General features: G+C 35.8%; 2 protein-coding genes across 11 annotated transcripts; both read left to right on the top strand.

Moving 5' to 3' along the window:
- The first annotated feature begins 936 nt into the window (after nt 1-936).
- LOC109012298 (probable protein arginine N-methyltransferase 3) lies at nt 937-15,915 on the top strand. 3 transcript variants are annotated; one of them, XM_018993848.2, is made up of 7 exons: nt 937-1,410; nt 2,046-2,498; nt 2,622-2,719; nt 4,263-4,341; nt 4,434-4,694; nt 4,784-4,951; nt 5,502-6,162. In XM_018993848.2, the coding sequence occupies exons 1-7, from the start codon at nt 1,081-1,083 to the stop codon at nt 5,964-5,966; spliced, it is 1,854 nt and encodes a 617-aa protein (XP_018849393.1). In that variant the 5' UTR covers nt 937-1,080; the 3' UTR covers nt 5,967-6,162. The 3 variants fall into 3 exon arrangements, 2 of the variants coding, with proteins under 2 accessions (XP_018849393.1, XP_018849394.1); XM_018993849.2 differs by lacking the exon at nt 5,502-6,162 and adding an exon at nt 15,685-15,915 and having other exon boundaries at nt 974-1,410; XR_004798324.1 differs by lacking the exons at nt 937-1,410; nt 2,046-2,498; nt 2,622-2,719; ... (2 more) ...; nt 4,784-4,951; nt 5,502-6,162 and adding exons at nt 12,817-15,348; nt 15,685-15,752.
- A 1,876-nt stretch (nt 15,916-17,791) lies between these two features.
- LOC109012297 (GPI mannosyltransferase 1) lies at nt 17,792-25,709 on the top strand. 8 transcript variants are annotated; one of them, XM_035685425.1, is made up of 6 exons: nt 17,859-18,021; nt 18,144-18,396; nt 22,179-22,451; nt 22,740-22,922; nt 24,127-24,668; nt 25,129-25,709. In XM_035685425.1, the coding sequence occupies exons 3-6, from the start codon at nt 22,181-22,183 to the stop codon at nt 25,441-25,443; spliced, it is 1,311 nt and encodes a 436-aa protein (XP_035541318.1). In that variant the 5' UTR covers nt 17,859-18,021; nt 18,144-18,396; nt 22,179-22,180; the 3' UTR covers nt 25,444-25,709. The 8 variants fall into 8 exon arrangements, with proteins under 8 accessions (XP_018849392.1, XP_035541318.1, XP_018849391.1 ...); XM_018993846.2 differs by having other exon boundaries at nt 22,338-22,451; nt 22,688-22,922; XM_018993847.2 differs by lacking the exon at nt 18,144-18,396 and having other exon boundaries at nt 17,792-18,021.
- The last annotated feature ends 731 nt before the right edge of the window (nt 25,710-26,440 follow it).

Here is a 26,440-nt window from a genome sequence, read left to right on the forward strand (position 1 = left end):
AGATTCGAATTTGAACCCATGGTCTAGTATATGTCAAACTACACGAGAGTAACATAGGGATAATTGAGCTACTATCCTTAATCATTACTCCGCATGTTTGCTTTTCACTTGTATAAACAAAATATTCTCGAGTTAGTTTATACTTTATATTGGTCATGGAGTTATAAAATCTAAATGGCAATCTTGAGTTAATGTGTTTTGTGTGTTTAATATCATTCAGACAATAATAATAATAATAAATCGAGAGTATTTACATGCCTATTCCGTAAAAATAACAATAATATTATAAAATAAATTATTTTATTTTTAAATCCATGGATAGAGCATATCATGTTGCATATTTCTCTCGATTATGAAATGTTTGAGAAATAATATGAGATGAATAATAATAAGATGGCTTATGAATAGGAATGATTTCGTTTGTTTTCATAACTCATATAATCATTACAAAATTCTTAAATTAAAAAAAAAATCAACTTTTACAAATTTTAAAATAAAAATAATATTAAAAAATATATTATGACAATATTTTTTTTAATTTTCAATTTTAATCTTAACTCATTTTATTTTATTTGCCAAAACAAATGAGGTTAGTTGTTGTGTTTTGGAATATGAGAAAGAAAAAATATTTATTGAGTTTTAGAAAATGAAAAAGAAAAAGTTGAAAAAAAAATATGATGAAATTAAAATATTATTATAATATAATTTGTTAATATTAATTTTGTTTTAAAATTTTTAAAAATTAAACTTAAAAAAATATAATGATTAATTTGAAATTATTTATATTTAAATGATATTTAAAAACAAAATGAGATGAAACAAAATAGAAAAGATAAAAACTTTTTCTCCAAACATCCCTTAACGACTTCGAATAATCCATCCAGAGGCTGATAGCCCATTACTATATCATGGCTAGGCTGTTTTATTATTATTTTTGTTAATTTAATTATTTTGATAACTTTTGGTGGGTTTTCTTCCCTTGACCAGCCCTAGGTAGGGTTTTTGGGCAGGGGTTTAAACACTTGAAAGGCTTGAAGCGCACAAGTCTTCTGTTTCCAGTCCCTCCATACGGCACCACCCATGGCCAGTAACGACCCTCAAGATCAAGAGTCTCGTAGAATAGAGCTAATGGACCACGAGTTTGGAGTAGAAAAAGAACTCGAAGAAGAAAGCGAAGACGAAGATGTCGAAGGCTGGGACGACTGGGAGGCAGAAAACGATGATGTAGATGAAGGAGAAAGCTCCGACACCGATTTCCTTTGCTTTTTCTGCCACTCCAGGTACGGTTCGTGCGATGCGCTGTTCGATCACTGCAGTTCGTCGCACCACTTCGATTTTCGGGGTATTCGGACAGGGTTGGGTTTGGATTTCTACGGTGCGTTCAAGCTCATTAACTACGTCCGCTCTCAGGTAAGTGTACTATTTGATTTGAGCCATATTTTCTTGCTCATAAAATGGCGGAAATTAAAAGAAAAGTAAGTGGAACTGGAAGAAAATATTCGTCTGAATAAATTTGTCCTGTCAGGTTAAATATGGGCTTTGTATCGAGTGCTGGTTTAGAAAAAAATAGGAGCTACGAATGGGAAATCCAGGTTGAATGAAGCCAAGTAGTTGTGTTTTGCCCAGTCTAGTGGAAATTATTACAAAAGTGTATCCTGCAATCTCTTGCGTGTCCTCAGCATGCAGATAACGTGTTTTTCTGTTCTTCGTACTCTCTGTTTGGATGTTGAGAAACTGGAGTGGAACAAGCGGGGAAAAAGAAGAAGAAATTGCAATATTTGTGTCAAGTTTTCACGAGTGGCTCAGAGTTATGGTCATTTTCATGCTAATCAACGATGAGAAACTGTGTTGAGGGTTTTCCGTTTTAGTTTTCAATTTGAAAATATATTGAACCAACTATATGTTTATACGCACACGTGAATAAATAGATTTGCATATGGGAGTCTGAGGATTTGAGTGCAAGTTTTAAAGGTTGATAACTTTGTGCATGTTAAAAGTTGTGGTCTGAGATGTTCTTATCGCCCATCGATTCTTTTGTGTACCAGGTGGCAGAACATAGATGTTGGAATTGCGGTGTTGCCTGCCAGTCAAACCAAGATCTACAGAATCATTTACACGAGACAGTCAACATTGAAGCCATTAATCCACTTTTGGATGACGAAAGATACCTAAAACCTTTCATGAAAGATGACTCACTATTGTATAATTTTGGTGAAGATGAAGAAGGTGAAGATGACTATGCCGCACCAATTGACAAAGAGGAACTGATAAGGGACTTGAAGAATTATGAAGATATTTCTATTGATGATGATCATACTGATACCTGTGACAAAAGTGGAGTGAAAGTTGTTTCTGCTTCCAATGACAAAAATGGTGTGAGTTCAATAGAACACGCTGGCTCAACTGGTGGAAAGCTGAAAGAAATCAAGAATGTGAATGATAATTATTTTGGGGCCTACAGTTCATTTGGCATCCACAGAGAGATGATAAGTGATAAGGTTCTTACTCCATCTGTTATGTTAGGAGGAGTGAAGTTCATTTGTATCAATTTTTGCTTGGAAAAAAGCTTGCTAGGTAAAAAGTTGCCTGCAATGCTAACACATATGTAAATGTTATTGCAGGTAAGAACGGATGCTTATAGACAAGTCATCTTGAAAAACCCCTCTCTTTTGAAGAATGCTGTTGTTATGGATGTAGGTTGTGGGACTGGCATACTAAGGTGAGATGTCAAATATGGTTTGTCTTCAGCAAATTCTAAGCTGTTTTTTTTTTTTTATTTGCATTACAAATTATTCCATTACTTGGGGCTGATGCAGCTGAGACCATTGATAAAAGTGCTGAAGCACTACAGTTTTGAATTCATGGCCCATGGCCATATTTCATATTACTCATTATATCATTTTAGGTTATCTGAAGATTCTGAACATCCTGGATCATCATTAGTTGATTTATTATGTGTAAATGCAAAACAATTTTGTATATACCTGCGCATGATCATGTGAATGTCTTGTGATAATTGGTGGAAGGAAGTGCTCCTTATGAAACATTAGCCTGATGTGATGGGAGGCTATAGTTCATGTTTCTTTATCAACTGAAAGCATCTCAATAGTGTTGTTTCTCCCTTGCGAATTGGCCACTCAATAGAAAACTTTTGTACACTTGTCTCTCCTCTCTTAACCATAGAGCCTTTGAGCCTTCTCATGGAATGAGGGCTTTTGTTTTAAACAACATAACATTGCTGAGTTTATTGGCAGATGCCGTTAACCTTGTCAGCTGATACTATTGCCATGCTCCATCGATGGTTGAAGCATTGGACTAAGTGAGTCATTTACGATTAGTGGAAGAGAAAAAAAGTTACATTTACTAAGAATGTGTGAGAGCCATTACTTTCCCTAGAAGAGTATATGGAAATGTAAGGTTCCTCCCAAGATTGCTTTCTTTGCTTAGACTGCGTCCCTTGGGAGAATCCTCACCACTGACAATTTGAGGAAACGTGGTCTCATCATTATGGGTTGGAAAGTTACATTTACTAAGAATGTGTGAGAGCCATTACTTTCCCTAGAAGAGTATATGGAAATGTAAGGTTCCTCCCAAGATTGTTTTCTTTGCTTGGACTGCGGCCTTTGGGAGAATCCTCACCACTGACAATTTGAGGAAACGTGGTTTCATCATTATGGGTTGGTGCTTCTTGTGTAAGAAAAATGGGGAATCCATGATCGTCTATTGTTACATTGTGAGGTGGCTAGGTTTTTGTGGGATGAGATCCTTAACTGGGCCGGTGTGACTTGGGTTATGCTTGGAAGAGTTATGGATATTTTTAAATGCTAGACAAGTATCAGGGGTAATGCACACATCGTCTTTGTGTGGAAAATGATCCTTCATTGTATTTTGTGGTGTTTGTGGATGGAGAGAAATAATAGGTGTTTTGAAGACCGGGAGCATTCCCTGGACAAGTTGAAGAGATTCTTTTTTAACACATTATTTTCCTGGGCTTCGGTCATTATTTGTAGTGAGGATAGTTTTCATAATTTGCTTGTATCCATCATTAGTGCTTGGTGGTAATTAGGCGTATTTTGTGTATACTTCCTTTGTACTTGGACTATATCTTTTTCTATTAATAAAGATTTACTTTTACTTATATGTGTGAGAGCCATCTTTGTCCATCATATAAAGTCACTAGCCCATATGTCTCCCTTTCTACTAGTATTGATTATCTTATTCTTTCTCTTTTTTTTCCTTCCTATTTCTTTTTCTTTTACCAGTCTATTTGCTGCTCAAGCTGGAGCTTCAAGGGTAATTGCAATTGAAGCAAGTGAGAAGATGGCTGCTGTTGCAACTCAGGTAAATTTTTTTCCTTTGTTCAATATTAGTTAGAATCACCTTTGTATTTCCTCTCATGGAGTTTGCCTTCCTTTTGTTTATTTTGTTTGCAGATTGCATTGGACAATGGCCTTTGGCAGAGTAAAATCCCAAACGAAGGTTTTAATCAACCCACAGAGGTAATAGAAGTGGTTCGAGGTATGGTTGAAGAACTTGATATATCTTTACAAGTCCAGCCTCAAAGTGTTGATGTGTTAGTGAGTGAATGGATGGGGTACTGCCTACTTTATGAGTCAATGCTTAGCTCGGTTCTCTTTGCCCGGGACCGATGGTTGAAGCCTGGAGGTGCTATCCTCCCTGACACTGCAACTATTGTGAGTGCTATGCATATTGCACTTTCCTATGAAAATCTTGATTTCATGTTCACGAGAGCTTATCAAGTTCTCCTCCAATTTCTTTGTAGTTTGTTGCAGGATTTGGTAGAGGTGGTACCAGTCTTCCATTTTGGGAAAATGTGTATGGTTTCAACATGTCTTGTATCGGCAAGGAGCTTGTTGGGGATGCTGCCCAAACACCTATAGTTGACATTGTGGATAATCATGATATAGTGACTAGTTCTGCAGTTCTTCAGGTTAGTGTCCATTTTACATGACTCGTTCCTTTCAAATTATCTGCATACATTATCAAAGATTCTATTTTTTTGGGAGCCGGCTTATCATGTATCCTCAAAGCTCCCCAAACTTATTGCACTATTCTTCATGACAAAATTGGTTTTGCTGCTATCAATTCTTGTTCCTGGTTTTAAGCTACTCCAATAAACTGTCTAATTTTCTGATTGGAAACTTTTGGCCATAGAAATGCTAACTATATGTATCATTTTACTGCTATGCCGTTCAAATCCCAGAAGAATTGTCTTTAGTAATATAAGAGTCTTCAAGCATACTAATTCAGTGAGGTTTAGAAAAACTTTTTCCTGAATTCTTTTTTCCCTTTGTGGAACATATTGAAATTGCTGGATCTATTATTTTCTCAAATAATTGTAAAATACTTACATAGATGCCATAGGCACATAGTATATAAGCTCAGTGTTTGATGTACGAATCTGGTTTTGAGCAGCACAGAAAGCAAAATCTAGTTTTGAGTAGTTTATGATGGTATGCATTTTTTTTTTTTGGCTTCAGACATTTGACTTGGCAACAATGAAACCGGATGAAGTGGATTTCACTGCAAGTGCTGTGCTGGAACCATGTTTTGGTAGTTCTGGTGGTAGCATCACAGATGATTTGGAATCCTTGACAACATTATGTTATGGGGTTGTCTTGTGGTTTGAGACTGGTTTTACTAGCAGGTTCTGCAAAGAAATGCCAGGCGTGTTGTCCACATCCCCATACACACCAAAAACGCATTGGTCACAAACAATCCTTACCTTCCGGGAGCCAATTGCCATTGCGTCAGAAAAACTGATTGGTGACAGATTGGCAGCAGTGGGCACTGATGCCTGTCCTGCTTCAAAAATTCATTTGCGCATCAGCATCGCTCGTGCAGCTGCTGAACATCGCAGCATTGACATTTCCTTAGAAATTGCTGGATTTGGTCCCGATGGTAGGAGACTCAAGTGGCCTGTTCAACTATTTAGTCTACGTTAGGACATATGCGATGGATCAGAAAACTGTCATTTTCCAATTCCCATATTGGCTGGCAGCCTTTGTGGATTGGTTTTGGATCATTGAGTTTTGTTGTATTCATCATTCTATTGTTCTCCATAATTTTATTATTTCATGACATTTAAGGAGTAACTACATAGAGCCCCTAAAAATAAAAAATAAAAATATCGTTTGAATAGTGAGTAGAGATGGGATGAATCGAGATAAAAGTTAAATAAAATATTATTTTTTTAAAATTTAAAAAAATTAAATTATTTTATATAAAAATTTTAAAAAATTATAAAGATGAGATAAAATGTTTCAACGATCGGACTGGGAGTGGGTTCTCAATGCTGTATTTTTCTTGCAAAACGGTGGACTTCAGGCCACGTGTCGGTGAGGCATTGGTTTACGTTTGGTTAACGGTGGTTTCCACAGGATGAATAATTGAATATTAAGACGACCGCAAATTATAAAAACATTAGAATTCAATAGAGTGAAATAAGCGTACAATCTATGTTTTTGTAAAACTTGAAGGAAATAATTTAATATAGACCATTTAATAGATTATGTATTTTATAATTAATATTTAGTTTTCTACAGTATCATTTTTATATTTATGAAATATTATAAATATTTAATTAATTTCTTTCTCTACTTTTTATTTATTTATTTATCTATATTTTATTTAATTTAAAATGAATAAAATATATTTAAAAAATATAATATTTAAATAATATAAAAAAATAGATAAATTGACGAATGATATATTATAACAGTTGATCTGTAAAATAAAAATATAGATTTTAATGATTTATTTTAAAGAATAGGACGAATAATGTATTGAGAGTGCTCTTGCAGCCGCCTAAAATTGATGAGAATGGCGGGGTCAAGTGGTAGTACAATCACAAAAAGAAAACAAGGCATGGATGGAAAAGTCAAGCCAGCCAGACCCCCACGAGTAAAACCCACTTTCCTCGAAATAATTTCGGATTCTTGCAATGACTGACGACAAACCAGTTCTTCTCTAGACTCTTTGGCTAATCATTGCATTATTTCTTGAATAATCAGTTCTTTGAAGAGTATAATGGCATTGGGGGAGATATTTCTTGCTGCGTTCCTTCAAGTGTTGTTTGACCGATTAGCGTCTCCGGAGTTGCTGAAATTTGCACGACGAGAGGGACTTCGAATAGAGCTGGACAAGTGGAGCAAAACGTTGTCAAGAATCCGGAAGGTGCTTGATGATGCAGAGGAGAAGCAACTTACTGAGGGGGCAGTGAAAGAGTGGCTGGATGATCTTAGAGACTTGGCCTATGATGTGGAGGATATACTCGATGAGTTTGCGACGGAAGTTTTGCGACGCAAATTGATGGGTAAAAGTCCAACTAGCACTCTTAAGGTAAGGAAGCTTGCCTCTGCTTGTTTTACCGGTTTGACTCCAAGTGTTGTTAAGATCAACATTAGGCTGAGGTCAAACATAACAAAAATCACTGCTCGGTTTAATGATCTTGTTTCGCAAAAAGACCAACTGAAATTAAACGAAAGTGTAGACGTGAGGTCAAACAAAAGAAAAGAGATACCGCCTTCAACTTCTGTGGTGACTGAAGATCACGTTTACGGTAGGGAGAAAGATGTAGATTCCATACTTCAATTATTGTTGAGTGAGAAATTTGGTGATGATACCTTAACTAAAGTTCGCGTGATTCCTATAGTTGGGATGGGGGGCATGGGAAAGACGACACTTGCCAAGCTTATATACAATGATCATAAAGTGTGGAGCTTTTTTGATCTGAAAGCATGGGCTTGTGTTTCTGAAGATTTTGATGTTGTTACGATTGTTGACCGATTCTCATATTGACCGATTCTTGCTCATGAAGACGTTCGTGAGTGGGAGTCTATCATCTTAAGAGTCCTTTAAGTGGTCAAACACTTCTCCATCAATTTAAACTGATCCCATGAAAATAGGATCACGTGGGACACGTAAACCTGAAATTTGATGGGGATTTCGGCTATAAATATATGTGTTTGGTCCCCAAACTCACTCACTCAATTCTTTTCGGTAATACACCATCTAAATAGAGTAGAGAAGAGTTTGGAAGAGCCAAACACAGTGAGAACCGAAACTTTTATAGTGAATTGCATTAATGGCTGGAGGTAAGATTTCTTGGCATTAAACCCTTTAATTCTCATTTCTAAAGTGTTATTCCGCATTAGAGAATTTTATTTAAGTCTAACAGTTGGTATCAGAGCATTGAAATCCTCTGTCTTGATGTTTAAATTCAAAAACCCGAGTTCCTCTGTTTTTGGCCGTGACTTGAAAAAATTTTTTGGGTTTTATTTTTTGGACGTTTTTTATTTGAAAGAAGTTTAGAAATCATAAAGAAATATTTTTTCTAAGCTTTTTGTGATTAAAAACATGTTTTTTGACGTGAAAAACACTGTAAAATGTGAAAATCGCGCTGTGTCTGGAGGTAGAAGACGACACGAACGACATGTCGTTTTCAGGCTTGTTGAAAACGACATGTTGTTTTCAGCAGCTTTTTGTTTCATTCGGTTCGGCTAAACGACACGTCGTTTTCAATTTAATGAAAACGACATGTCGTTTTGTTTCGGAGCCCGTTCAGTGTGTAATGACAAAAACGACACGTCGTTTTTCAATTGATGAAAACGACATGTCATTTTATTCGGTAGTCGTTTATCAAGCCTGATGATAAACGACATGTCGTTTGAGTTTCAGTAAAACGACATGTCGTTTAGAGGCTGTCTGTGTTTTAAGAAATTGGGCAAAACGACACGTCGTTTTTTCCTTCTAGAAAAACAACATTTCGTTTACTTGGTGCAGTAAAAAAAAAAAAATTTCCCATTTTTAATGGCTTGAATAGTGGGTTTTTGGGTCTATGCCCTTTGTGCTTATAATTTTTTATTTATTTTTTTATTTTTAATTATATGCAATGAGGATATTTGTTTATTATGCTCATATTTAGTTTGCAAGAATTGATTAATTTTTTACTTTTTACATGCAATTTTTGATGAGTATATAGTTTAGAGCATGAGATTAAATGTTATGCATAATATTATAATCTAGATTGTGCAATATTTATGCTTATATTATGAATCTTTTGTGCATAGTTATAACATGTGAGTATTAGTTAAAATTATGTAATTCATAATATTAAGCTAGTCTTATGCAATTTAAATGTCTAGTGATCCATATAGTTTTATGTTAATTAGAGAATAGCCACAGCATATTTAATTAAGTAAAATTATAATGATTGATTAGGATCACATAAAGAATATTAGACATTAATTGTAATTAATTATACATAAATATAATAAATTTTATTCCACAGGAATTTTTATTATATTTATATTATTAATTAGGATAAAATATCAAGTTATTCATAAATTACCCACAGGAATTATGAATGAAATAAATAATTTGATAGTTTTATCATAAAAGTCTAAGATAAAATACACATCAAATTCATAATATACCCTTTAGAATTATGAATTAAGTAATTATATTGATAAAATTCTATCATATAGATTAATTGGATCTACTGGTATTAAAAATTTAGCCCACAGGCAATTTTATGTCATTAGATTCAATTTTTAGGCATGATTTACATTGGTAAAACATGAATATTTATTTAGGCCTCAATTTTAACATAAACATGTAATCTATATGCAGTTTCACAACCTACAAATTTCTCTGATATTCGTTATGATATCCCTGAACTTAAGGGAGATAATTATAAGGTCTGGAAGGAGAGAGTTCTTCTTCATTTAGGGTGGATGGACATAGATTATACTATTAGGAAAGACGAACCACCAGCTGTAACTGATACCAGTAATGCAGCAGACATCGCACTATATGAGCGATGGGAGCGATCTAATCGCCTAAGCATGATGTTCATTAAGACTAGAATATCAGCTGGTATTCGTGGTTCTGTCGATCAGCATGAAAAGGTCCGAGACTTTCTAAAAGCCATTGATGAACAATTTGTCACTTCAGACAAGGCACTAGCAAGCACCCTAATTATGAAGTTCTCATCCCTAAGACTCACCAGTGTGAAAGGTGTGCGTGAGCACATCATGCAAATGAGGGACAATGTGGCTCAATTGAAGAAACTCGAGATTGAAATGTCGGAGTCCTTCCTAGTGCACTACATCCTGAACACACTCCCGCATCAATATGGACCCTTCAAAATCTCTTACAACACACATAAGGATAAATGGTCAATTAATGAACTCATGACCATGTGTGTTCAAGAGGAAGGGAGACTGATGATGGAACAGGGTGAAAGTGCAATGCTGGCAACGCATGGAAAGGGCAAATATCAAGCCAAACTGAAGGGAAAAGGCAAAATACCTCCCCAATGTGGTATTAAGAAAGATTCCAAGTATTTCTTCTGTAAAAAGAAGGGACACATGAAGAAGGAATGCGCCAAATTCCAGAAATGGCTTGCAGACAAAGGTAATTCGACTTCACTTGTTTGTTATGAATCTAATATGGTTAATGTCAATATTAACACATGGTGGATTGATTCTGGATCAACAATCCACATTTCGAATTACTTGCAGGGTTTGCAAAACCTAAAGAAGCTAGTGGGAAGTGAGCGAAGCATATTATCAGGAAACAAGATGGGCTCGCATGTGAAAGCTGTTGGAACTTGCTATTTAATTTTATCTAGTGGTTTTGTTTTAAAGTTGGAGAAGACCTTTTATGTTTCAAGTTTTTCTAGAAACTTGATTTCAGTTTCTAGACTAGTACCTTTTGAATATTCCTTTAATTTTTCAAATTCATCATTCAGTTTATTTTATAAATCTGATTGTGTTGGGAATGGTACTTTGTCTGATGGTCTTTACTGCATTAATTTACAAAACAATATCACTTATGATTCAATGCATGTTCACACTAGCACTAAAAAATGTGTTATTAATGAGGATTTTTCTAAATTATGGCACTGGAGATTAGGCCATATCTCCATAGATAGGATTAAAAGATTAGTAAATGAAGGGGTACTTAATACTCTGGATTTTACTGATTTTGAGACTTGTGTGGACTGCATAAAGGGAAAGCAGACCAACAAGTCAAAGAAAGGTGCCAATAGGAGTTCAGACATATTAGAGATCATACATACTGATATATGAAGTCCAGACATGGACTCATATGGTCAGAAATACTTCATCTCTTTTATAGATGATTACTCACGATATATGTATCTCTACATGCTTCATAACAAGAACGAAGCATTAGATGCATTTAAAATCTTTAAGGCTGAAGTAGAGAAACAATGCGGTAAACAAATTAAGATCGTGAGATCAGATAGAGGTGGAGAATATTATGGTAGATACATTGAGAATGGACAAGCACCTGGGCCATTTGCAAAGTTTCTTCAAGAGCATGGGATTGTTGCCCAATACACCATGCCTGGTTCACCGGATCAGAATGGTGTAGCAGAAAGAAGAAACCGAACATTATTGGACATGGTGCGGAGTATGCTTAGCAGCTCCAATCTTCCTAAATCATTGTGGGCTGAAACACTTAAGACGACAGTGTATATATTAAACCGAGTTCCAACCAAGGCTGTTTCTAAAACGTCATTTGAATTATGGAAAGGTTGGAAACCGAGTTTGCGACATATGCGCGTTTGGGGATGCCCGTCTGAGGTGAGAATTTATAATCCACAAGAGAATAAACTAGACCCAAGGACCATTAGTGGGTATTTCATTGGATATGCTGAAAGGTCTAAAGGTTATAGATTTTATTGTCCATCTCACAGTACTAGGATTGTGGAATCAAGAAATGCAAAGTTTCTTGAGAATGACTTGATCAGTGGGAGCGATCAAACCAGGAACATAGTTCCTGAGAATGATCATTCAGAATCTCAACCTTCCACTTCAAGTGATAGATTGGTTATTGTTTACAACACCCCTCAAGTACCAACTGGTGTTGAACTACCAATCATTGAAGTTCCACAAGTTGCTAACGACACTCTAGTAGATCAGGTAGTTCAAGAGTTGCCAAAACCGCGATGAATGGAAAAAAGTAATGAACAGTAAGATATGGGATATACCAGAGGAGAGAAGTGGAATTGTTCCAGCTCTTATGTTAAGCTATCACAATCTCCCCTCACATTTAAAGAGGTGCTTTGCATATTGTTCTATATTCCCCAAGGACTATGAATTTGAGGAGAAACAGTTGGTTCTATTATGGATGGCAGAAGGTTTGATTCAGTCACAACAAGAGGAAAAGGAAATGGAAGAATTGGGTATGGAGTATTTTCGCAATCTATTGTCAAGGTCATTTTTCCAACAATCAAGCATGGATAAATCGCGATTTCTGATGCATGACCTCATCAGTGATTTGGCTCAATCGGTTGCAGGGGATACATGCTTTAGAATGGAAGATAGAGTTTGTAGTGGTAACCAAGAGAATATTTCTGGAAAGGCTCGCCATTCATCTTATTTGGGTGGCCTTTACGATGGTAATAAAAAGTTTGAGGTTTTTTCTAAATTCAAATATTTACGTACCTTCTTACCTCTTATGCTACCATATCCTGGATACTGTTATTTGACTTTTCATGTTCCTCTTCAGTTCTTACCAAAATCATGATGGTTAAGAGTGCTCTCTTTGAATGGGTATTGCATAACAGAGATATCAGATAAAATTGGAGATTTGAAGCATCTACGGTACATTGACCTTTCTTACACTCCAATCACAAGCTTGCCCGAATCAATACTACTCTCTACAACTTACAAACATTGATATTGGAGAAATGTACTTATCTGAAGAGATTACCTTTAACATTTGAGAACCTTGTCAACCTGCGCCACCTCAATATTCTAGATACATACTCATTGGAAGGAATGTCTCCAAAAATATGTAAATTAACATGTCTTCGAACATTGTCTAATCTAATTGTGGGAGAAGGCAGTTGTTCTGGGATAAAGGAGCTAGGGCCTTTGTCAAATCTTCAAGGTACTCTTTGTATTTCAGGATTGGAGAATGTGACTGAACCATGGGATGCAAGGGAGGCGAATTTGATTGGTAAACCCAATCTTAGTGGGTTGTCGTTGGAATGGAGTGAAGACATTGATGAATCACGAGAATTAGAGGTACTCAATATGCTACAACCTCACAACAATTTGAAAGAGCTCACTATCGAGTGCTACGGGGGTATAGAATTTCCAACTTGGTTAAGATGTCCTTTATTTCCTGATATGGTGATCTTGATAATTGAAAATTGTGAAAAGTGCACATCATTGCCAGCAATCGGACAACTGCCATCACTCAAAGTCCTTTTGATTGGAGGCATGGCAAGTGTGAAGAAGGTTGGTCCTGAGTTTTGTGGGGATGGCTCCTCCCAACCTTTTAGATCCTTGGAGACTTTGCATTTCAAAGATATGAAGGAATGGGAGAACTGGATTCCTTGCGAAGAATTTCCAAAATTACGTGAGCTCTTACTTGGAAGTTGTCCCAGGCTACTGGAGAAGTTACCAAACCACCTTCCTTTGCTAAACAAAGTTATGATATATGGTTGTGGACAGTTGGTTGTTTCAATTTCAAGCTTTCCAGAGCTTTGTGAATTAACAATTGAGAGATGGAAAGGGATGATGGTGTATGGAGGAAAGGTTGACTTCAACTCACTCTATTTCGAGTCTCTTTCTACAATTTCAGAATTCACCGGTCGAATAGAAGGATTTAATAATGATGGGCTGAAAACTGTAGAAAACTTAACCATCTCAGATTGTGAGGAGCTGACATGTTTGTGGTCAAATGATGTGGGATCCCTACCACCTCTCCCATGTCTTCGTGTTTTGAAGATTGATGGCTGTCCAAAACTAGTTTCTTTGGTAGCAAATGAAGTAGAAGAGCAGCTACAGCCGGGGATTCCATCCACACTCAGAGAGATAGAGATATATAATTGCAAAGCCCTGGAATCTTTACCAAAGACAATGATGTACCACTACAGGTGTCTGGAGTATATTTATCTTAATGGATGTGATATTTTGACTTGCTTTGCAAAAGGCCAACTACCTCCAACTCTAAAGCAACTTAAAATAGACAATTGCAAGAATATGCGGATTTTGTTAGAGGATAATGATACCAATAGTTGTAGCAGCAGCACATCTCTTCTTGAGAACTTGGACATTTGGGGATGTCCATCCCTTGAATCCTTAACATCAAGCGGAGTGTTACCAGCAACACTTAGACAATTGCTTGTTTACAATTGTCCAAAGCTACAATCAATAGCAAAGGGGTTGCATCATTGCTTGTTTCTTGAATGCATTGTCATCTTGAATTGTGAAAACCTTAAATCCTTACCCACAGGCATACAAAATCTCAGTTATCTAGATCGGATTGACATTAGTAATTGCCCAACTCTTGATTTCTTCACAGACGGAGAGTTGCTCCCTGCCAACCTAAGAGTGCTTAAGATTTCCAACAATGAGAAAATGCAAGCTGTGCCCAACTGTATACACAACTTAGTCTCTCTTCAAGAATTGGAAATATTGAAATGTCCAGTTGTATCATTTCCCAAAGAAGGTTTTCCCACCAACCTAACATCACTCAAAATCTCTCATCTCAACATCACCCAGGGCTTGTTTGAGTGGGGATTGCACAAGCTTACTTCTCTTGAACTACTTCAAATTTGTAGTGGATGTTCGCACCTGGTGTCCTTTCCAAATATGAAGTTGCCTGCCACTCTAAGAAGGCTCAACATCTCACACTTTCTGAATCTAGAATACCTGTCCTCTGAGGGCTTTCGAAACCTCGTCTCACTTGAAGAACTTGAAATAGGACAGTGTGAAAAGCTCACATCCTTTCCAGAGAATGGCTTGCCTCCCTCACTCTTGAAACTTTGTATTGTCAAGTGCGAGAAGTTCGTGTCATTTCCAAAGAATGGTCTGCCTCCCTCACTCTTGGAACTTTATATCTTTAAATGTCCTCTGCTGGAAGAATGCTGCAAGAAAGATCAAGGAAGTGAGTGGTTAAAGATAGCCCACATCCCTTACATTCAATTTGATAATGATTGCCTGTAGAATCGAGACATGGTTTCTTTCTTCCGATTTGATTTAAAACTTTCTTGGATGCAACCCATGTATGAAGAAATAAATCAAAGGCCAATTTATTGCTAAGTCAATTCTTCTTTGTTTTGGCTCGTCTTTGATTCCCATCTGGAGAGGCTCAGTCTAAGTCAATTCTTCTCTGTATTGGCTCATCTTTGATCTACACCTGGAGAGGCTCAGTGATGATAGGTGTTTGCATAATGCCCAAGTGACCGAGAAGACCTTTGAACATTGAGTTTTTCAATGCTAATTGGCATGCTGATGATTGCTACATATTTAGTGAATCGTTGCAACCTCCCAGAAAAAGGTAACTAATTCAGTGATTGTATTTAATAATGTAAGAGTTTTTTTAATTTTTAATTTTATTTTACCTATGAAAAAAATAATGTAAGAGTTTTGAAGGATACTAATTCAGGGATATTTACAGAACATATTTCCTGATTCTCTTTTCTCTTTGTGGGACAGAATTCAAATTAGTGGATCTATTTTTTCTCTTCGATAAATGTAATATACCTAAAATAGATGCCATAAAATATTAGCTCAGTGTTTTGATGTATGAATCTGGTTTTGAGTAGCACAGAAAAGCAAATTTCTGATTTTGAGTAGTTTATGATAATATGCACCTTGTTCTTTTTGGCTTCAGACATTTGACTTGGCAACAATGAAATGGGATGATGTGGATTTCACTGCGAGGCTGCGATGGAACCATATTTTGGTAGTTCTAGCAGCATCTCAAATAATTTGGAATCCTGGACAACATCATGTTACGGGGTTGTCTTGTGGTTTGAGACTGGTTTTACCAGCAGGTTCTACAAAGAAATGCCAGTAGGAAACGCAAGTGGCCTGTACAACTTTTTAGTCTACTTTAGGGCATATCCAATGGACCAGAAGTTTAGGTAATCACACTGGCATTTTCCAATTTCCATCTTGTCAGCCTTTTGTCGATTGGAAGTGATTTTGATCTGCGGTTCCTTCTGTTTTTGCATCTGTGAAATCACAACTTAACAACTCTTATGGACATAGATAGATCTTGCTAGTTCCTGCTTAGAAATCATTACATTTAAGAATTTTAAGATGGTACAGATTTAGATTCCCCATATGTTTGTTGTCAAGAAACGAATAAGAAGGTTCCTTCACTCAATTTTCCATGCTATAAACATTTTCTGCATCCATGAAGTTCAAGTGAGGAGAGTATCATGACCCGATGCTTGAGCATCAAGTATAGTTATTTTTTTTTTTTCTCATTTGGCATGATCATGTGCAATGCAATTGAAGATGATGATGGCTTCTGTGTAATCACAAGTAGCGACTTCCTGCATAATGCCTAAAACCGAAAAGATATAAAACATGCAGGTTATACTCTGTTTTGATAAGATATTGAAACTAAGCATACGAGGAAGAAAATTCACCATTGGCTTTGATGATGGGATATTGGCAAAGTCTTTTGAGATTGACGTTGCCACAATTGCCACCATTCAGGCAATCAAAGCCGGGCTTGCACCCAAGGCCTAAGATTGCAGACCCTGCTAGTTATTAAAGGATCGCCATTTTGTTTTATTTTTATATTCTAATTTTCTGTAGTGAATAAATTACCTTTGGAGTTCCAAAACATACTTCTTGCATGTGTTTCTCAGTTGGAGCTAAAGATAAAGAAGAGAAACAAACAAGCCTAGCGGCAGCCATCAAAGCAGTTGTTGCAACTCCACTCAAGCTAGCTTGGAATGCTAACATTTTTCTGAGCTTGGGCTGAAACAAACTCGAGATAATCATGCCAACTAGTTCAGTAATTTAAATTTTAATGGAAAGCAGTGAGATGCCTTAATACAATATATTATTAGCAGCTTTAGAAGTCAATCTGGGAAATGGACAACAGGACCAACGACGGCATAGAATCTTTCGCAACTCTTTAGCCAAACTCAAGTTGCTCAACATCCATCTAAGCCTCCAACTGATTATTGAGAGAATTATTATATGGATGGTCCCGAAACTGATGGAATACGTGACTAAATAGGGAAATAAATGAAGATTTGTGAGAACTATACTGGATTTGTGCATATATGCAACATCGAGTGTTATAAACATGATCTTAATAGAATCAAATCAGAATTAATTGCTGTTAGTGCTGTAAAAAAATGGGGAAACCGGGGTATCGACTGGTACATATATATTATTTTTAATTTTTTATATTATATATAAACTATTTTTATATGATTTTTTTATATTATATATAATTTTTAATATATAATTTTTATATATTATATACTAAATTGTTAATTAATATAATATGAAATTTTAAAATCTTATTATTCATGTCTATTAATCTTATAACATAAAATTAATATAATATAAAATTAATCTTATAAATCTTAATATAACATATATTAATCTTATAATTCTTAATATAACATTTGAATTTTATAACATAAAATTAATCTAGCATAAAATGGTAGATATGAGTCAATCACTTACTAAAGTTTTAGAAAAATTATACTCATCATCTATACACTATTCACCTATTTTGATTTTTGATTTATTATTTTCCTTTAACAAGTATGTAGTGAGGCGGCTGGATAACAAAGCCCTTTAATAGTGAAGGCGATGAATCGGTATCATATCAATTCTTAAATTCTTAAATTTTTAAAACTTATGTATACTGATACGATTATAAAAAAATTTTAAAATCGAACTAGACAAATTAATCTTCAATTACTGTACTTTACTGACCGGCCAATTGGGCCCAGCCCAAGCCCACAGAAGCACTATTTTTTTTTCTCCCCCTTCTTCCCACAGACCGAAAACTTCTTGTCTCCTGCCCAGGTTGCCCTCCCCCCTCCCCGACTCTCCCTCCCTCTCTCTCTGTGTTGCCAAGCCGCTGCCCTCCAGACCAGGCCGTCGCCTTGCACCTCCATCACTTCTGCGTTTATTTTCCCCCCGCCATCTCTGTCTTTCCCGTCGCCGGTTGCAACTCCACGCCACGCAGGTAAGTCCTCCATCCATATCTCTCGTGCTCTCATTTTATCTCTCTATCCGTGTATCTCTTGCAATATCACTCTCGCGCGCTCTCTCTCTCTGTGCCGGCGTCTCACTGTGTCTCTGTGGTAGGCTGACCGCAGCGACGAGAAAGGCCACCAAGGCCACCAGAGCCAGCGTGGGGCCTCTCGTCTGCCTTGGTCACTCTCTCTTCCGTCTGGGCTTTCCCCTCTCCCACTCCGTTCTATTTTAATCTCCCGCCGTGTGTTTCCTCACGATCTCGAACTCGGTTTTGATGTTGGTTTCAATGTCACCGAACGTCCCGAACGTCAATAAACAACGCCGCCACGCCCTCAAATCTGACCGACCGCCGCTTCGAGATTGGGTAAGGTACGCTCGAGCTATAGCCTAGTAACTATCGTTTAGTTTCGTGGCTCTCGTATTTGTGCCTACTGGTAATAGGATGTCGACCCTAGCCGAGCCGGTCTTTGGTTTGCTGAGCTCGGTTCAACTCAAAATACTCGAGTGACCGAGTCCAAGAGCTTGAGATTTTTATTTATTTTTTGTTTGAGTTCGATTCGATAAGCTAAACTCTTAACTCGAGCATGTTTCACAAACGAGTTTGAGTCGAACCGAGCTCGAATTAATTATTATTATTATTTTGAATAAGATTTAATAATTAATAAATTAGATAAATTAAAAAATTAAAAATCTAATATTGAATTTGTATAACTAAAAAGTAGAACCTCTATTGAATTATGCAATTTTAAAAATTTATAAATAATTAATATTTAACTAGTTGATATTTATCCATAATAACAATATATTATATGCCTATATATAATATTAATACATACACATAATATGATAGCATTTAGTTATTTCATATGTGGTTTCCACGTACCAGCATATGAAATCATTAAATCTTATCGACTAATTATTGTACAAATTATATAATATAGCTATGAAGTATATTTAATATATAGATATAAGTAATTAGGTTACATATTTAATTATAAAAGTGTTATGCTTATATTATTAGCTAATACATACACATATATATATGTATATATATAGGTGTATGTATATATTTATGAACATATAGTTTTAATCGAATCGAGCTAAAGAGTCGACTTAAGCATAAATGAGCGGGCCTTAACGAGCCTTAGCCGAATCGAGTTGAGTCGAGTTTTGTCGAGTATGTGTCATTTACCAATCGAGCGAGTATCTACTTTCATGGGTGAGTTTTTTTTTTTACACGAATCGAGTTTAATTCGAGTTTAATCAGACGAGTACCGAGTGAGCTATCGAACAAACTGATTCATTTATAGCCCTACTACTGGATGTTTAGGTTGTCCCTCTTTTTTATGTTGGGATTTGTAGTTGAGTGATTTGATGATTGGTTGACGACTGGAGGGGCTCTTGTTTATAATGTTGTGGTCAGAGGAAGGAATGATTGTAAAAATGTGAGTGGGTGTTCCAGTTGGCCAACGGTCCAAATAAACAGAAATTGACATTGGTTTGTTTGATTAGGGTTTTAATTGTGAATTGATTGAAATAATATATTTATATTTTTTTATTTTATTCTTATATAAAACGACTCTGTTTAACTTAAGTTGGTTAAATGATGCCGTTTTATAACTATATGTTAGAAAAGATAATAATAAAAATAACGATGTTTGGTTTAATGCACCAAATGGTGTCGTTTTGGGTTAGGGCTCGAGTCCCCTCTCCTGTCTTCTTCATTTCTTCTCTCCTCCTGTCGTCTGTCACGCAATCTCTCTCTCATCTCTCAAACCTCTTGCAGTCACACGCAGCTCTCCCTCAGCCGGCCTCCGTTTGGTTTGGCCGTCCCAACTCTCTTTATCGTCTCTCAGACTTGTCACTTCTTGTGTCACTCATCTCTCTCTCTCTCTCACACACACACACACGCTCATCTCTCTGTTCAGTCGAATCTCTCCCCCTTTATGCTGGTGATCACATCGCCCCAACACCATCTCTCTCTCGCGTTGTTGATTTCCCGTTGGTGTCCCATAACCAGTCACATACAGGAGGTTCGGTTTCCCTTAAGCATGTTAATTTTGATATATAGTTTTGCCTATTATTTGATTTTTTTTATCGGTAATCAAGAAATTTTATTCATAAGAATAAGCAAAGCCCAAGTACACATGAAGTATACATGAGAAATATGTAACTAGAGTTTATAACTTATTGTAAAAAGTCATGGACATCGAGTCCGTTACAAACAATGGCCCCCACCCATAAGAGCAAAGTTTTAAAGAAAAACTTTGTTTACCTATCAAAATAATAACAGACATTTGAGTCTGTTATTATTTGATATTTAACTTGTTTACCTATGTATCTACAGGTATTTTGAAATTTTTGGAGCAAATTTTTGTGATCATGAGCAGTAACCCGAGAGCTATTTTACACTGTTCGGCTTAGTGTACTTTTTTGGATGAAAAAACTTAAAAATTAGATTCTTGTTCATTGAATATGTTGTTTTGATGTAAATTGTAGAAATATGAGTGAACTAGAATATAGGTTTTAGAGTCTTAGACTTGTGATGTTTGACAGGCTGCAAAGTAGCCTTGTGTAATTGTGGTTTTCTGTTTTGCATGGAAACATTTTAAAATTAGATTATTGTTCATAGAATATGTTGTGATTTTGTTGTAACGATTTTTATGTAAATTGGGGAAAGATGAGTGAACTAAAATCTAGATTTTAGGCATGTTGGAACACTGAAAATTCTCAGAATTCTCAAAAATTCTCATAATTTCATTTCCAAACATCACTTAAACACAAAACACTTTTCAATTTCAAATTTTTAGTTTTTTTCAGCTAATCATTCTCTTCATTATTCAAACACAAAAATCAATATAATTTTACAAACTTTAAAATAAAAATAATATTAAAAAAATTTATTCAAACAATTTTTTAAGTTTATAATATTTTTATTTAAAATTTTCTTTCTCCGTTCCCAAAACTCAATAAAACATCTTCACTCAAACTATTTCACTATTTTTCACAAAGTTTTGAGATATTCCAAGTGTCCAAACATGCCCTTAGACTTGTGATGTTTGTCATGCTGCAAACTAACTGTTGTGTAATTGACAATTGTAGTTTTTTGTTTTATTTTTGTGTCATTGTAATTATTTGTCTTTTACATATTAAATGCATTCTTCTTCAACTTCAGTTGATGTTGACTCAAACAAACCAACCACTAACTTGGGAGATGATTTGAGAGATTCCCAAACATCAGGACCTGAGTGCTAATTAAGGATTGTTCATATTGATTTCACCCTTACCTCTAACAACTTGATTGAGGTAACAAAAAAGAATAAAGTGGATGTAGTGTAGGGGCTATTTGAGAGATTCCCAAACATCAGGACCTGAGTGCTAATTAAGGATTGTTCATATTCATTTCACCCTTACCTCTAACAACTTGATTGAGGTAACAAAAAAGAATAAAGTGGATGTAGTGTAGGGGCTATGCTACTAGTGTAATTGCTACTTCTATTATTGCACTCTCAAAGTAGATGAAGATGAACCTAATGAAGTTGAGCAGATATTTGCAGAACCAAAAAATGAGCATGTTTCAGTAGATGGAGTCTTAAGTTTTGGTGAACTATATTTCATGTAGCAGAAAATTCATTGAGCTAGCATCCTATTTTTACGTGTTTGCTTCTACATACAAGCTGTGCCTGCAAGGCTGCAACAATGTACATTTAATGTTTAGATACTTTTCTTTGGTTCGAATTGATTGGCATTTTACTTGAGCTGAAAAAAAAAATTTAAGTTGGCCTCTTTTCATTATATCTTAATATAAAACTGTGAAGCTAAAACCCAACTTGGACACAGACTTCTGACCCGAACTGTCTGCACATTTCTGTATTCAGTTGGGTCGGCTTGGGTTTCTAAGAGCGTTTTTATTAGGTTTGTGTCTTAACCCAACTTTTTTGGGTCTGGTAGAACCCCTGTTGGCTAAAAGGTAAGCCAATATAATGGATGGATTAAAGACCATACACCTACTTGGCAGTTGATTGCCATTGGGCACTTAATTACCAAGTATGGTATGGATTTTCTTCTCATATTTATCGCTTGCATATTATTAGACTTCATACATAATTCTTGAGCTAAATGACTTCTATATTTGTTTCCTCTCAGCAATGACTTCAGTAAACATTCGTGCACTGCTTCTATTCTCCGCAATTTTTCGTGTCATTCTTATTCTCTATGGAGAATGGCAAGATAGTCATATGGAGGTTAGATACACAGATGTTGATTACGTCGTCTTTTCTGATGCTGCTTCTTTAATGGCTTCAGGAGATTCCCCATACAAAAGAACAACATATCGTTACTCTCCTTTGCTCGCATTTCTACTTATTCCAAATACAATCATTCATCGCTCATGGGGGAAATTTCTCTTTTCAGCTTCTGGTATGGGACATTTTGCCTCCATAATATATGTTCCTTAGCACACATTTCTGTAGTTTAAGTTTTTATGTAAGTGGTTGGCATATTGTATTTTTTGTATACCTTTGGTTGTTTCAAGTATTTTCCCTACATGTCCCATTTTCATAGATTTTAATCAGTTCTGTTTTCTCTTTTTGTTGTTCTGCTTGTTGATATGGTATTACTTTGACTTTCCCCTCTCCTTGTGTTACAAAATGAAGACTAGGGTGAAAGGGCTTTTTCACGAAACCATATGCTTATGGTCATTTGCAGACTTGCTTGTGGGCTTGTTTATCCGATCTATTTTGAAGCTACGCAGGGTACCTGAGAATCTATGCACCTATTCTGTGATGATATGGCTCCTCAATCCATTTACCTTCACTATTGGAACTCGTGGGAACTGCGAGCCCATTGTTTGTGCTGTGATTTTGTGGATCATTATCTGTCTTATGAATGGTATATATCTATATTCATACTAACTTTTTCAGTAGATAGCATTGTAACTTTTACTATAAAGATGTGAGAATCTTCAATCATTTAAATTTATTTGTATAGAGTCTATTGACTGCTCAAAAGTGGATACAGACCACTTACCTATCAGTTTGCCACCAAAAATATATTTGAATAAGTAAATTTTCAATTTTAAGAAACAAGCTCCTTAAAAAACACCAAGGAGATGCTTGGAGAATGAGATAGGATGAGAATTTTGTGAATAGTAGTAAGATAATTTGTGAATAGTAATGAGATAGTTTGAATTAAGTATTTATAAAGTTTTGGGAAAGGAAAGAGAAAAGGTTGAATAAAAAATATTTATAAATTAAAATATTATTTTTATTTTGGGATTTGAAAAAGCTGAATTGTTTTTTATTTGTAAATTTGAAAAAGTTGTAATGATTAGTTTGAAAGTGTTTGTGTTTGAATGATGTTTGATAAGTAATTGAGATGGGTTATGATGAGATGAGATGGGATGGGATGTGATGAGATAAAAAACTTTTCCAAACATCCCCTAAGACTCCTCCCTTTTTGTCTTCCCATTTCATTACACCAAGAAGCATTTCAAGATTTTGGTGGTTTTGAACTAGTAAACTAAGGTAGGTATGCATGTATATGTTACTGCTTCTTGGGATTCTAATTGTAGTCAGTCTACCACGCTAAGTGTCTCAATAACACATAACACATCGGCCTATGCCGTATCGCGTTCTCGAGTGTAGGTATAGGATTGATGATCATTTAGATGCATTCTTTTCAGACCATTGATTTCTCTATTTCTTAACCAGAAGTGCATGCTGTATGACAGTATGAGGCTATAAAGTCAATAAACTTAAAATATGCTACTCTTTATCTTCTCTTGTATTTAAGAACCCAAACAAACAAAAGCAGAGGCATCTTCCCTTTCCCTTCCCTACCAATTACCCCTTTTGTTTCTCTCTCCTTTCCTCTTTTGTACACATTGTTAGCATGGACGTGGGTTGGGGTGGGGAAGCTTCATCTTTACCTGGACTCTTTCTTTATATCAGAATGTTGAATATGAGTCCTTTGAATTGTTACTTGGCACATTGTTTGATTAATGAATCAAATGAACCTTTTATATTAATCTAACTATCTTGTTCTATATTTTTGCTTCCTCCTCTCTTGATGGTCCAATGTTTCTGGTTTACAGGTAATGTGTTGCAAGCTGCATTTTGGTATGGGCTTGTTGTCCATTTTAGAATTTATCCCATCATCTATGCACTTCCTATTATCCTGATTCTTGATTCAAACTTCTTCCATTCTGGTCGGAAGCCATTCCTTAGTTATTGGACTGCTGGTCATGGAAAGACAACCCAAAGCAGTACTGATGTGACTTATCACTGCAATATGCAGAATGTATTGACGAAAATATTTACTAGGCAGAGAGTTATGTTTGGACTGGTATCTGCAATTGTTTTCTTCTCTTTCACTGGTCTTTTCTTCTACTTGTATGGGTGGGCGTTCTTACATGAGGCACTGTTGTACCATCTTACTCGTACAGATCCTAGACACAACTTTTCTGTCTATTTCTATCATATATATCTCCAATATGAAAATGAGATTTCCGTCCTGGAAAAGCTCATCTCTTTCTTGCCTCAGTTCGTAGTACAGCTGGTTCTCATTTCCTGCTTTGCACAGGACTTCCCATTCTGTTTTTTTGTGCAGACTGTGGCCTTCGTAGCATTTAATAAGGTATGTTAATTTCCAACTGCATGTTTATTCTTGCGGAACCTTGTGATACTTCCTCTTATTTTCTATAACTTTTGAATTGAATCGAGTCCACAGACCTCAATTAATTATTATTTTTTAAATATATATTACGAGTATATAATCACCATAAAGTTGCTGATTGCGACTTATCTATACCGATGCAGTTTTTTAGCTTTTGTAAACTCGTACTTCTACCGTTTAAAAGTTGAGTAATGCTACATACAGTCGTGGAATGCGTAAACGCTGTGCAGTCGCTTTGAAAAAGAGTAGGGTCCAGTATTAAAAAAATAATTTTTTTTCATGTGGGTCTCATATTTATTCACCTTTTTCAAAGCAACTGCACGATGCTTGCATACTCACGACTGTAAGTATCATTTCTCTTAAAAGTTTAGCTGCTTCAAAAATCACTTCCCTGAACTTCACGCAATTGTTTCTTTTATAGGTAATTACGGCACAATACTTTGTGTGGTTCTTTTGCTTGTTGCCTCTAATTCTACCATGGAGCAGTATGAAGCTTAAATGGGAAGGCATATGTTGCTTTTTTGTGTGGATGGGAGCTCAAATCCATTGGTTGATGTGGGGGTATATGCTTGAATTCAAAGGCAAGAATGTCTTCCTACAGCTTTGGATGGCAAGCTTGGTGTTCCTGGCTGCAAATACTCTTGTACTTATCATGATCATTCGCCACCATCGGTACTCTCCAGTATTTCGACATCTAGAGTTCGAGAGTTCCAAGAACTCAGTAAAACTTGAGTGAGGGATGAGACCCCAAGACCGTCCAAAGTTGAGAATCGGTATGGTCTTCGGCAACGTCATTAGCTATTGCTCTGGGAATGTACAAGCAATATTTTAACACTCGAAAAGGATCTTGAATGGGTTATGGTAAACATAGAGCGTTCAAAACCCATTATCTTGTGTGTCCCAAGATAGATGATACAGTTGTACCCAAACCTTTTCACGCCTTCCTTGGGCATTGTGTTAAAGGCTCAACCATTGATCAAAAAGTTCTAAAATTGTTGGATACTAATTTGGTTAAACCTTTAACTATTAGGATCATAATATTCTACGGTGCTTTCGAATTCAACATTTACGATAACCTACTCTATCGACACTAGTCCGATGGTAGTCTTTTCTTTTTTGGTAGTTTTACTCATCTGTTAGTATTCAATAACTTATTACTATGTACATACAAAGTACCAAGACATTTTAATCTAACTTATAGGTCACATCTTCCGTGACTTGAATTTATGACGTGGTTCATGCTCTAATACCAATTGTTAAAGACCTAATCATTGATCCAAAAGTCTTAGAACTGTTAGATACTAATTTGGTTAAATTTTTAACCCTCAGGATCATAATATTAATTGTAACAGTGCCGTAGAAAATAGGGTTTTAGTAGTTTGCTCCTTAGAGGGGAGTAACCTCCAGAGAGATGAGGAAAATTTGGAATTGTATTCAACATAAATATTCTTTGATAAACCTTACAGAGGCACCCACGTCCTTTAAGGAATTGTTTCTAACGGTTTCTGCAGGAAATGAGCCAATAGATAGCATTCAAGCTACAATTCAAAATAAGGGTAAAATAGACTATTTAAACTAATAGGTCATGCAAGACCTTAACAACAACAGAATATAAAACGCATATGTAAAAGAAAAAAGCTGGGGAGTAGCCATTGTTTAGAGAGCAGCCACAACATACCCTACGTGGCTTAAGTAAAATTACCAAAAATACCTTATGATAAAACTTCGCCCAT

Source organism: Juglans regia, chromosome 14 (assembly GCF_001411555.2).
Source record: "Juglans regia cultivar Chandler chromosome 14, Walnut 2.0, whole genome shotgun sequence".
In the NCBI taxonomy this organism is placed as follows: Eukaryota; Viridiplantae; Streptophyta; class Magnoliopsida; order Fagales; family Juglandaceae; genus Juglans; species Juglans regia.

Bases quoted from the DNA above. Each gene is read 5' to 3' on its own strand.
- LOC109012298 (XM_018993848.2), top strand. From the start codon at position 1,081: ATGGCCAGTAACGACCCTCAAGATCAAGAGTCTCGTAGAATAGAGCTA. The intron at 1,411-2,045 runs GTAAGTGTACTA...TTTGTGTACCAG, and splicing joins TTAACTACGTCCGCTCTCAG to GTGGCAGAACATAGATGTTG. The intron at 4,952-5,501 runs GTTAGTGTCCAT...TTTTGGCTTCAG, and splicing joins CTAGTTCTGCAGTTCTTCAG to ACATTTGACTTGGCAACAAT.
- LOC109012297 (XM_018993841.2), top strand. From the start codon at position 19,657: ATGTTAGAAAAGATAATAATAAAAATAACGATGTTTGGTTTAATGCAC. The intron at 20,066-22,178 runs GTTCGGTTTCCC...GTTTCCTCTCAG, and splicing joins TAACCAGTCACATACAGGAG to CAATGACTTCAGTAAACATT. The intron at 22,452-22,739 runs GTATGGGACATT...GGTCATTTGCAG, and splicing joins ATTTCTCTTTTCAGCTTCTG to ACTTGCTTGTGGGCTTGTTT.